Below are 13,624 nucleotides of genomic sequence, written 5' to 3'. Positions count from 1 at the left end.
CTCATCACCGCCAGGTAGTTAGCTACTTGCTAAGAAGTTAGCGCCCAGCCCACCGCACCGCAGTAACTGATTAGTCGCTGATTAGCGTCATCGCTGTCGCTAATCAGCACTAGTACTATATAGTATCTGTAAGTGATCAAGACTGATCGCATTCAGATCTATAGAAGTACATTAGGGTCACCTTAGGCTCTACAAAAAACGCAGTGTTCGCCCGATCAGGCCTGATCTTGTGCGCACACTTGCGTCCAGTCCGCCCCACCGCAGTGACAGAAATTTTCTTTTTCTGATCACTGCATAAACACCGTAAAATCGCTGCGCCGCTATAAAGATCACTTTTGAGCTTTTTGGATCTTTATTAGCGATCGCAGCTTTACTTCGCAAGCACTCCTTTTTACTAGGTAGGTTTGCTCTTTTTCCTGGGTAGTCTCCTCTAAATTTAGTGAACCCAAAATGTCAAACAAGAGGTATTCCGCTGAAGAGGCCTACAGGATTCTGGCCGTGATGGATGAAAGCGATGGGGACGCCTCACCCGCTGAATCCAGTGGTTCAGAATATGAACCTGTAGACAGCAGTGGCACTCTAACCGCTAGCGAAGATGACGAGGTTGCGGTCCCTGCTATGGTCAGGTGTACCCGATCCCATGTCAGGGTTCTGCATACCCCGCATGTTGAGCCTCATTTGCAGCAGAGTGGTGCTAGCGCTGATCTTGTTTATGGTGCGGCATACACCAGCAACGCAGCACATTCTGGACCTTCTACCAGCACTGCCGTATTCCCTGGTGAAGTGGTGAGCACCAGAAGGGCAGTTCAAGCTGGTACGGTGGCACGTGCAATAACTCCCCCGTCGCAGCCACCGCGTTCACAGGCCCGTAGAACCCTTAGTCTCCCAGAGGTGCTGGCAAATCCTAATTGGCACTCCCCTGCTTCCGCCGCACCCGTATTGCCCCCTTTCACCGCCAAGTCTGGAGTTCGCTTGGAGACGGCTCATTTAGGATCGGCCCTTCAGTTTTTTGAGCTGTTCTTCACCGCGGATCTCTATGACCTAGTTGTGGCAGAAACCAACCGCTACGCCACACAGTTTATTACCGCCGATCCGGAAAGTTTCTATGCCCAGCCTTACCGGTGGAAACCAGTCACAGTTTCCGAGTTAAAAAATTTTTTGGGCCTTATCCTCAGCATGGGTCTAACTAATAAAAATGTATTGCGGTCATATTGGTCTAAAGACCCAATACATTACATGCCCATGTTCTCTGCTGCAATGTCCAGGGCACGTTTTGAGGTCATCATGTGCTTTATGCATTTCGCTGACAATAACACCTGTCATCCAAGAGGCCACCCTGCTTATGACCGGCTCCACAAAATTCGGCCCCTCATAGACCATTTGTCATACAGATTTGCAGATGCGTATACCCCTAATCAAAACATCTGCATAGACGAGTCCCTAGTACATTTTACCGGGCGCCTTGGCATAAAACAGTACATCCCCAGCAAGCGCGCCCTGTATGGGGTCAAACTGTATAAGCTCTGTGAAAGGGCCACAGGCTATACATATCGTTTTAGGGTCTATGAGGGAAAAGACTCAAAACTGGAGCCGGTCGGATGTCCTGACTACCTGGGGAGCAGTGGCAAGATTGTCTGGGACTTGGTGTCACCCTTACTCCACAAGGGGTACCACTTATACGTGGACAATTTTTACTCAAGCGTGGCCCTCTTTCGGCACTTACATCTAGTCGGAATTCAATGCTGTGGCACCACGCGACCTAGTCGCCGGGGCTTCCCCCAACCGCTAGTTAGTACCCGACTTGCACGGGGGGAGAGGGCTGCCTTGTGTGACCAAGAACTGCTTGCGGTGAAGTGGAGGGACAAGAGGGACGTTTACCTTCTGTCCACCATTCATGCAGACATGACTGTCCAAATTGAAAGGGCAACTGGAGTCATTGTGAAACCCCTCTCTGTCCACGACTATAACCTTCACATGGGAGGGGTTGACTTCAATGACCAGATGTTGGCTCCCTATTTAGTTTCCCGACGCACCAGACGCTGGTATAAGAAGGTGTCTGTATATTTGATTCAATTGGCTGTATATAATAGTTTTGTTCTCTACAGTAAGGCTGGGAGAACAGGATCCTTCCTAAAATTCCAGGAAGAGATCATTTCGAAAATCCTGTATCCAGGAGGGTCCGTGCCCCAAGTCCCTGATGTAGTTAGCCGGCTACATGGCAGACACTTCCCGTCTGTCTATCCTGGTACCCCAACTCAACGTTCCCCAAGAAAAAGATGTCGTGTCTGTAGCAGGGGTGGAATAAGGCGTGACACCACCTTTTTTTGTCCTGACTGTCCTGACCAGCCTGCCCTATGCATAGGGGAGTGTTTTCGCAAGTTCCACACACAGGTACACTATTAGTATAGGGATTGCGTGACACAGGACAGGCACACAGGGGTCTTGGGGCCCTTTCACACAGAGCTGCCACAAACCTCTCCTTTCACCTGGGACAAAGTGCATAATGTACTTCGCCACATCTCTGGGCGATTTGCGCTTTGCACATTGTCCCATGGGGAAGGAGAGGTTTGTCCTCTAAAAAGGTAAAAAAAAAGAAATCACAGGTAAGCAAAAAAGTTAATGTTCTGTTTCAAAAGTTTATAAAAGTAAATGTTCTGTTCAAATGTTATAAAAAGTTAATGTTAATAAATTTATTGCGTTGCGGCCTGTTTTTTTTTTTTTTTTACCTTCTAGGTGGACCAAGCGATCAAGCAGCTGCAGCACTGATGTGCATTCTGACAGAAGCATTGCGCTGCTGTCAGATTACACATAAGTCGGTGTATGCGGCGCTGCAAGACGAGATTTCTCCTCTGCAGTAAAATAGATACGTTAGCTGAGGGGCGGTGTTCATATGCTTTGGCAAACACTTTGTATATATAAAAAAATAATAATAATCCCGGCAATGATTTATTCATCCACATCGATTGATGTAAATGGAGAAATCGGGTTTGCCAGGGCATACGAGCTAAGTGGGTTTGGATGTTGGGCGGAGCTCCTATGTCCTGGCAGACGCCTTTCCCCTCCTTTTTTTTTTTTGGCAGAGATTTTTTCATCCACATTGATCGATGCGAATGAAGAAATCTGTGCCGTTCATTTTTTCTTTCAGCCCAGAGGCTGAACGAAAAAAAAAAATCTCATTACCCGTATGCTCAATATAAGGAGAATAGCAGAAACTCCTAATGCTGGCCATACATGTAATGATTGTGGAGACCCTCAAATGCCAGGGCAGTACAAAAACCCCACAAATGACCCCATTTTGGAAAGAAGACACCCCAAGGTATTCACTGAGGGGCATATTGAGTCCATGAAAGATTGAAATTTTTGTCCCAAGTTAGCAGAAAGGGAGACTTTGTGAGAAAAAAATAAAAATAATCAATTTCCGCTAACTTGTGCAAAAAAAAAATCTTCTATGAACTCTGTTTTCTTAGGGCGTCTTCTTTCCAAAATGGGGTCACATGTGGGGTATTTATACTGCCCTGGCATTTTAGGGGCCCTAAAGCGTGAGAAGAAGTCTGGAATCCAAATGTCTAAAAATGCCCTCCTAAAAGGAATTTGGGCCCCTTTGCGCACCTAGGCTGCAAAAAAGTGTCACACATGTGGTATCGCCGTACTCAGGAGAAGTTGGGAAATGTGTTTTGAGGTGTCGTTTTACATATGCCCATGCTGGGTGAGATAAATATCTCTGTCAAATGACAACTTTGTATAAAAAAAATGGGAAAAGTTGTCTTTTAGAGAGATATTTCTCTCACCCAGCATGGGTAAAGACACCCCAAAACACATTGCCCTACTTCTCCTGAGTACGGCGATACCACATGTGTGACACTTTTTTGCAGCCTAGGTGGGCAAAGGGGCCCAAATTCCAAAGAGCACCTTTAGGATTTCACAGGGCATTTTTTACACATTTGGATTTCAAACTACTTCTCATGCTTTAGGGCCCCTAAAATGCCAGGGCAGTATAACTACCCCACAAGTGACCCCATTTTGGAAAGAAGACACCCCAAGGTATTTCGTGATGGGCATAGTGAGTTCATGGAAGTTTTTATTTTTTGTCACAAGTTAGTAGAATATGAGACTTTGTACAGAAAAAAAAAAAATACATCATTTTCCGCTAACTTGTGCCAAAAAAAAAAAATTGCTAGGAACTCGCCATGCCCCTCACGGAATACCTTGGGGTGTCTTCTTTCCAAAATGGGGTCACTTGTGGGGTATTTATACTATCCTGGCATTCTAGCACCTCAAGAAACATGACGGATGCTCAGAAAGTCAGAGCTGCTTCAAAATGCGGAAATTCACATTTTTGTACCATAGTTTGTAAACGCTATAACTTTTGCGCAAACCAATAAATATACACTTATTGCATTTTTTTTTATCAAAGACATGTAGAACAATAAATTTTGAAAATAAATTATATAGAAATGTAGTTTTATTTGAAAAAATTTACAACCGAAAGTGAAAAATGTCTTTTTTGCAAAAATTTCGGTCAATTTCGATTAATAACAAAAAAAGTAAAAATGTCAGCAGCAATGAAATACCACCAAATGAAAGCTCCATTAGTGAGAAGAAAAGGAGGTAAAATTCATTTGGGTGGTAAGTTGCATGACCGAGCAATAAACCATAAAGTTGTGGAGTGCCGATTTGTAAAAAAAAGGGCCTGGTCACTAGGGGGGTATAAACCTGTGGTCCTTAAGTGGTTAATTCTGAACACAGCTACATCCCCAGTTATAAGAGGGTGTGCACACTTATGCAACCACATTATTTAAAAAAAAAAAAATTCTTCCCTCCACCTAAAAGATTTCAGTTTGTTTTTCAATTGAGTTGTACAGTTTATAGGTCACATTAAAGGTGGAAAAAGTTCTGAAATTATTTATCTTAGTCTCATGTTTTTTACAGCACAAAAACCTGACATTTTAACAGGGGTGTGTAGACTTTTTCTATCCACTGTAGGTGGCTGTAAGCTGTCCGCATCAAAGATACCAAGCAGACATTTTAGGATCAGGGGAAAAGTTTGCACTGTATGTTTTATTTATTAGTTGTACAACGTCATGCCAGTATACTTTCAGGTTATCACAGCTTCACAACATGTGAATTAAGTCAGCCCCTGCCTCCCCACACTTCGGACAGCAGGAATCAGTTCTATATCCAATTTTATAGAGAAATACCAAGGTTTTATATACTTTATATAGCATAAACAGCTGCGATAGCCTAGCTGCTTCACTAAGGGATACATTTTGGGTTAATGCGAGCACTTCTTCCCACTGGGTGTCAACAATTGTTCCCACATCCTTTTCCCATTTTGCTTTAATCTGAGTCTGGAATTTTTTCAAGTAGTCCTCATGCAATGAAAAATAGACCTTTGAGATAGCCTCCTATACTGATCCTGTTGCCACCACGGCATCAAGCGTCTGATTAGTCGTGTACTGTAGTGAGGAAAGCCTGGATTGCGCATCCAATGCGTGCCTCAGCTTCAAGTATTTATAGAAATGTGTGGAGGGGAGGCCAAACTGAGAGCACAGCTTCTAAAACTGCTTATAGTATAATTGGGAGTATAACTGGCCAATATTCCAAATTCCATTCATTCGCCATTGGGAGAACCCCGTTAATTGGGATAATTCAGGTAAAAGAGGATTATTCCAGATGTTGAGAAATATTCAACAGTCCTGAGATACCCAAGATCTCTCTAGCCTTAGTCCACACCCTCCTCATAAGCCCCAGAATTGGAGCAGATTTAAACCTAGGGTCTACATCCCCCTCCAGGACTGCTAGTGGCGAATAACAACCAGACGCCCATGCAACTAGCCTACCTCCTCACCCCACCCCCCGCCGTATTCCACCCTTTAAAGTGTTGCAGCTGAGCTGAAAGGAAGTATAAAAGGGGTTAGGCAGCGCCAAACCACCCGCCTCCTTGGCCCTCTGTAGAGTTTCATATTTAATTCTACTTCTCTTATCCTTCCACAACAGGAACCAAAATATTTGCTGTATTTTGTAAAAATAATGTGTAGGGATCCATACTGGAGAATTATGAAGCACATATAAGAGTTGCGGCATCAGCACCATATTAATTAGGTTACCCCTACCCACTAGGGATATGGGCAGTTTATGCCACAGAGCATCCTTAGTTTTAAACTTAGTAGAGGCAGTAAATTATCTGGTATGTATCTATGGGGATTGATGGAGATGTCAACTACCAGATACTTAAATGAGGATACTACCCTGGGTTTAGTATGATCAAGACAGAAATTTTCCGGGACCGGGGACAATGGGAGTATCACAGACTTATTCCAGTTGATAAGCAGTCCAGACTGCCTGCCAAATTCAGAGATAAGTGAGATAATAGGGTCTATGGAAGAGATCAGGTCACCTACATATAGCAGCATATCATCTGCATATAGCAATATACTTTTAAGGCCACGGAAAATCGGTGTGGCTCTAAGGAGGCAAGCCAACAGTTCTATCGCTATAGCAAATAAGAGAGGCGACAGTGGGCAGCCCTGCCTTGTCCCCCTTTCTAGTGCCAGCGCTGGAGAAATGGTTATAGAGCAGTTGTACCCATTTTATGAAAATCCCATTTTGGACAAAACTGCCCAAAGGTAATCCCACTCGACGCTATCAAAAGCTTTTGTAGCATCGAATGATATCACAGCCCCACAGTTCCCTCCTTCCTCCTTATCCAACTGGAGATTCATTGCACCCGCGTTGAAAACTTGCTCGTGTGAATATATATATATACACAATACAAAGAAAGAGCAGCAGCACTTGTAGATGTAATCGGGTGCAGAATCCTCTGACCTTAGGCAATTCGGTCAAATATGGTTATAGAGACTTCAAAGAAGAGGCAGCACTCCAGAGTATCAGTAAAAACGACCCACTTTAACCGCCTCACGTCCGCCCATAGGATATAAACGTCCTATGGGTGGACGTCTATTTCTGACAGCACGTTTTAAAACGTCCTGTCAGAAATAGCAGCTGCACGCTATTCGTGCAGCTGCTGATCGGGTTGCCCGCTGTCAGTGACAGCAGGGCAACCCTAAGACAAGGCAGGGACAGTGCCCAGGTGTCCCTGCCTTCACGATCGCTGCAGACACAGCGCTCACCGAGCGCTGTGTCTGCAGAGCAGGAAGCGCTGTGCGCTTCCTGTTCCGGCCCGGCCGTCATGTGACCGCCGTGACCGGAGAGTGCAGGAGCTGTGTGAGGTCTCTCAGAGACCTCGATCAGCCCTGCTGTGAGGCTGTACAGCCTCTATAGGGGTGCATTTGTCCTGTAACTGGGGCTACTATGTCAGCCCCAGTTACAGGAGAAATCAACAGTGTAAAAAAAAATAAAAAGTGAAGTAAATGTCCCCCAGAGGTCTTGTATGACCTTATGGGGGACGAAAAGTGTAAAATAAAATAAAAATAAAATAAAGGGTTGAAAAAATAAAATAAAAAAAAGTTTCACATGTAAAAAAAAAAAAAATCCCAAGTAAGGAATAAAAAAAAAAATTAAAAATAGAAAAAATAAAATAAAATAGACATATTTAGTATTGCCGCGTCCGTAAAAACCAGCTCTATAAAAATATCACATGACCTAACCCCTCGGGTGAACACCGTAAAAAAAAAAAAAAAAAACTGTGTCAAAACAAGCAATTTTTGTCACCTTGCATCACAAAAGGTGCAACACCAAGTGATCAAAAACGCGTATGTCCCACAAAATGGTACCAATAAAACCGTCACCTCATCCCGCAAAAAATGAGCCCCTACATAAGAAAATCTCTCAAAAATAAAAAAACTATAGCTCTCAGAACATGGACACATTAAAACATAATTTTTTGGTTTCAAAAATGCTATTATTGTGTAAAACTTTAATAAATGAGAAAAAGTATACATATTAGGTATCGCCACATCCGTAACAATCTGCTCTATAAAAATGTCACTTGACTGAACCCCTCAGGTGAACGCTGTAAAAATAAATAAATAGACTGTGCTAAAACAACCAATTTTTTGGTCACCTTGCCCCATAAAGTGTTATAATGAATGATCAAAAAATCATATGTACCCAAAAATAGTACTAATAAAACTGGCACCTTATCCCCTAGTTTCCAAAATGGGGTCACTTCTTGGGAGTTTCTACTGTAAGGGTGCATCAGGGGGCTTCAAATGGGACATGGCATCTAAAAACCATGTGGAGTTCCTTTCCTTCTGCGCCCTGCCGTGTGCCCATACAGCAGTTTATGACCACATGTGGGGTGTTTCTGTAAACCGCAGAATCTGGGTAATAAATATTGAGTTTTGTTTGGCTGTTAACCATCGATGTGTTAAAGAAAAAAATTGATTAAAATGGAAAATCTGCCAAAAAAGTGAAATTTAAAAATTTGATCTCCATTTTCCTTTAATTCTTGTGGAACGCCTAAAGGGTTAACAAAGTTTGTAAAATCGGTTTTGAATACCTTGAGGGGTGTAGTTTCTACAATGGGGTCATTTATGGGGGTATCCACTATGTAGGCCCCACAAAGTGACTTCAGACCTGAACTGGTCCTTATAAAGTGGGTTTTGGCAATTTTCTTAAAAATTTTAAGAATTGCTTCTAAACTTCTAAGCCTTCTAACGTCCTAAAAAAATAAAATGACATTTCCAAAATGATGCCAACATAAAGTAGACATATGGGGAATGTTAAATAATAAATATTTTATGAGGTATCACTTTCTGTTTTAAAAGCAGAGAAATTGAAATTTAGAAAATTGCGAATTTTTCAAATTTTTGGGTAAATTTGGGATTTTTTCATAAATAAAGGTGAAATATTTTGACTCAAATTTATGACTATCATGAAGTACAATGTGTCACGAGAAAACAATCTCTGAATGACTTGGATAAATAAAGGCGTTCCAAAGTTATTACCACATAAAGTGAGATATGTCAGTTTTGCAAAATTTGGCCTGGTCAGGAAGGGGGCAAAGGGCCCAGATGGGAAGTGGTTGATTCCCCTGTGCAACGTTTCAACTGCTCCTTGCAGTCTTTCTGCAAGGAGCAGTTGAAACGTTGCACAGGGGAATTAAAGTGGGTCGTTTTTACTGATACTCTGGAGTGCTGCCTCTTCTTTGAAGTCTCTATATATATATATATATATATATATATACACACACACACACATACACACAGTATCAATGTTGCAGGATGAGACAATAGGTATGACTTTTATAGTGCAACAGAAATGGTAAAAACCTACCACTGGTAGCTAGCTCTGCAAGGCAGGATGCAACATACTGCAGTGATTCCTCTTCATTGTTCGGATCAAGAAGTGAAAGCAGTAATTCTTCAAAACACTGGCTCCTTACAATAACCTGGCAGATGAAATAGCAAAAAAAAAAAAAAAGGTTCCGTTCTTAAAATCGATGACAGCATCAACACCTGCTAGGTGCATGGAAAATCTTGAGTGATTCAGCACTCTAAGCTGCTTAAAAAAATCAACAGGCTTTATGACACCATGTAGCACAATACTACATGTCTTTTCTACGCGTTTCAAACCCTGTGGTTCTTTACCCCTTTGTGACCAAGCAATTTTTTTTTTTCATCATCACTTTCTAAGAACTATATCTTTTTTAGTTTTTCATCAATGTAGCCGTATGAGGGCTTTTTTTTTGCGGGACAAGTTGTCGTTTTTAAAGGCAGCATTTTAGTGTGCCTATAACTTACTGATTAACTTTTATTACTTTCTGCGGGGAAGGGGGGAACAACAAAACTGCCGCTGAGTTTTTACGGTATTCATCTTTCAGCATAAATAACATGATAACTTTATTCTCTGGGTCTGTACGATCACTGCTATACCAAATAAGTATAGTAAAAAGGTGTATTGGTGGTCACTAAGGGGTTAATCATGGTCAGGGGACATGATTAAGAACCAGAGGGTTTGAAATGAGTAGGACAGACATGCAGTGTTGTGCTACATGATGTCATTTTATCACTTCAATAAAGCATGTGGATTTTACCAAGAAGATAGTGCTGGATCGCTTTATCTTGCTTGAAGAGTAAATCCACCCCCCCTCCAAAAAAGGGTAAAATTTGCTTAATCTCCCTCACCAAGTTTCACTAGCTTGTGAACTGTAATCAATTTCTATGGTGCAGTAGTGAATATATGTTTTGTAAATCTAAATGGTAAAACATGCTGAAATTCAGAAACTTAAAATACGTAACTGAACGGAGTTCTGTGACAACCACACACCCCAACTGCAAATGAGAGTGACTGACCAAGCTGTGGAAAAGGAAACTGGTCACTCACAGGTGCTGAAGGTAAATAACGCTGGCCATACACACAAGAGACCTGTTTGGCCACAGCTATATCTCCCATTCCTTCCAAACATATGCATGCTTGGTTTGTGTGTGCATAGGGAGAAAGTTTGCCTTCAAGAACAAAAGGTTCAGGTGTCGAAATCCAACATGCCCGCTCCTTATCTCCTCTGACATCAGCCATTGGGCGACAATCAAGAGGATCTGATTAAATTGGTAGGTTTGTCTGACACAGATCTGATGTGTATGGTCAGTTTAAATCCCTACACTGCCAGAAGCAAATTCCACCCAAAATATCAATTATAATAAACAGTTGCATACTACATTGCCTGTCCACAAAAAATAAAAATAAATTCTCAATGGGGTTAAGATCTGGACTCTGTGGTGGCCAATCCATGTGTGAAAATGATGTAAAATTCCATGGATGGAATAACCTGGTCATTCAGTATGTTCAGGTAGTAGTTGACCTCATTCTTGGAGCACATACTGTTGCTGAACCTAGACCTGACCAACTGCAGCAACCCCAGATCATAACATTGTCCCCACAGACTTGTACAGTAGGCACTAGGCATGATGGGTGCATCACTTCATCTGCCTCTCTTCATACCCTGATGTGCCCATCACTCTGGTACAGGGTAAATCTGGACTCATCAGACCACTTGACCTTCTTCAATTGCTCCAGAGTCCAATCTTTATGCTACCTAGCAAATTTAAGCCTTTTTTTCTGGTTTGCCTCACTGATTAGTGGTTTCCTTACGGCTACACAGCTGTTCAGTCCCAATCCCTTGAGTTCCCTTCACATTGTGAGTGTGGAAATGCTCTTACTTTCACTATTAAACATAGCCCTGAGTTCTCCTTTTTTTCTTCGATTTGATTTCACCAAACGTTTAAGTGATCGCCGATCGCGATCATTCAGGATTATTTTCCCGCCACATTTCTTCCTCGAATACGATGGTCCCCACTATCCTTCCAGTTATTAATAATGCGTTAGACAGTTCTTAACCCAATTTTAGTAGTTTCTGCAATCTCCTTAGATGTTTTCTCTGCTTGATGCATGCAGTGATTAGACCCTTCTCAAACAGACTAACATCTTTACCACGACCACGAGATGTGTCTTTCGACATGGTTGTTTAAGAAATGAGAAGCAACTCATTGCACCAGTTGGGGTTAAATAACTTGTTGCCAGCTGAAAGATAATCGCCCATGCAGTAATTATCCAATAGGAGGCTCATAACTATTGGCTTAGTTAAATCCAGGTGGCGGCCTTTTTTTTGGACAGGCAGTGCATATAACAATTGAAACTGATACAATATAAAAAATTTAGTTCTACTTTACATCAGCTTTGATAAATCTCCTCCAATGTCCTTGACTTACCCCACTACCTTGTGGTCTTTCATAGAATAGTGCCTCCAATAGGTGATAAAAATTGCATTTCTGATGCATACCTCAATGTTCTCTGGTTGGCTTAGATTCTGGATTGTGCAGGATGCGTGTATAACCACCACAGGGTTCGCTCTCTCCATCTGCATCAGCATAGCTAAATGTTGAAGCATTTCTTCACACAACAATGCATCCTGAGCATAATAGATAAAACAGGGGATGGTTAGAAGCACAGTCTAAGATACAGTACATCCTAGACATGCAGGATAACAACAGCATCAGTCTTCACTAGGCAAAAACTAGGAGCTCCACCTCAGCTTGTTATCTTCTCCATGCTATTCTGACTTCTGGTGACTAAATTAGAGAATTTCATTTTCTCAGGTATACCGTATATGTTAAACCTTCAGTGAAAGCAGTAAAAAGGAATACCAAACTAAGAACCGCCTCTTGTCCATTTTCACATTTGTGTTGTGAGAATCTGTACATAGTCTGTAGACTGCAGAAAATCAGTATGGCCCAAACCGGGGAGACAGAGGAATTTCATATAAATCCATGAGAAATAAAGTTATGTGTATCTGCAACGCTTCTTGGGGAGAATACTAATGCCTCACTAGGGCACCATATTGTGGCACATGAAATACCAACAGCTCATAAGACTCATACGGACTTCATTTGCCCCCACATGGCAGGACCCTGAGCCCTTATTCTTCTAGTGAAGTTTTAATTCTATGTCATTTATTATATTTTGGATATTATCTTAGAAACTGAATGTTTGTGTTATAGGAAAACCTAAAAGCAATACAGTACAGACAAAACAAAACACCATATACAGCACATATATAGTTACCATATTTCCTGGAGGATGAGACATGGTGCACAGAAGAGTAATGGAAGCTTGTCGGACATCTTTATTGCTAGAATTCAGCAGGGAGAGGACTAAAGGCATGATGTCCATACTGAGAAGGTGAGCCCGAACTTCAGCTTTGTAGTTCAACAAGATGCCAGAAGTAATGATTTAAAAAATATAAAATAATAATCACTACAACAGCATAGATCAAAACTATTTTGTAAGAAATATAGTGGAAAACATAAAGCCAGCAGCAAAACACCAGGCTTGTATATAGTACATTAACCACAGAAAGAAGACAAAATACAAAGAAATGCAAAAAAAAGACGACCAACAACTTGCAAATGGAACTGCAAATGTTTGCAAGGTGCAGCATAAAACAACTTCATGCTCATAAAAAAAAATACATAAAATCCCTTACCACTTGAAGCTAGGTTATTCAAACAAAGACATGCCTGACTGGAGACCTGATAAAAAAATAAAAAAAAACGTACAATTTGAGTAGGAAGAAAATAACAGACAAACCGGTTTACACCAAAGATTCTACTACCAGAGGGAGTAGGTTAAAGGCTATAAGCACATTTGGTGGCATTTTTTTTTATTATTGCATTATTTATTCAATTAGTCTTTATTAAAAACTTTCAGCCATTTTCCTGTAGAGCTGTCTGTTATATGTATTTGCAGATTTGCTGAAATGTTTTCATAAAGCCCAATTGTAAAAACGATTTTTAGCCCAAAATGAGAACATTGCAATAATAATAAAAAACTGCCTCCAAAGTTGTCCATAGCCTTTAAAGGTTTTGGACTACAATTTTAACTGGCTGTATCATTCTACTGTATGTGATCACATTACACCATACACAGTCAATACATTAGACACATACATCCATCTAAGGTATATGGAGGTGTCTTGCCTCTCCCCTGATGACAGATGTCAGCGGGAAAAGAGACTAAGCATGTTTAATTTCAACATGCCGATTCTTTTTTTCTCAAGGAAAATCACCTGCTGCTAGAGGTGTCTAGTAGGGGCTCATTCCCTTTTCCTTAGAGATATAAGCCAAACTTGCATTTATATGATGGTAGCAGTGGATTAGGGGAGTGG

General features: G+C 41.5%; 1 protein-coding gene across 1 annotated transcript in view; it reads right to left on the bottom strand.

Moving 5' to 3' along the window:
• The window catches only part of LOC120998521 (vacuolar protein 8-like), a 69,161-nt gene that overhangs the window by 21,251 nt on the left and 34,286 nt on the right, over window positions 1–13,624 (bottom strand). The window contains exons 8-11 of the mRNA XM_040429194.1: window positions 12,944–12,989; window positions 12,523–12,656; window positions 11,741–11,869; window positions 9,238–9,352 (exon numbers count right to left, since the gene is read on the bottom strand). Coding sequence (XP_040285128.1) covers window positions 9,238–9,352; window positions 11,741–11,869; window positions 12,523–12,656; window positions 12,944–12,989 — 424 coding nt within the window. The remainder of the gene's footprint in view (window positions 1–9,237; window positions 9,353–11,740; window positions 11,870–12,522; window positions 12,657–12,943; window positions 12,990–13,624) is intronic.

Source organism: Bufo bufo, chromosome 4 (genome assembly GCF_905171765.1).
Source record: "Bufo bufo chromosome 4, aBufBuf1.1, whole genome shotgun sequence".
Lineage (NCBI taxonomy): Eukaryota > Metazoa > Chordata > Amphibia > Anura > Bufonidae > Bufo > Bufo bufo.
The sequence above is the reverse complement of the archived record's forward strand: the minus strand, read 5'-3'. Positions and strand labels throughout refer to the sequence as shown.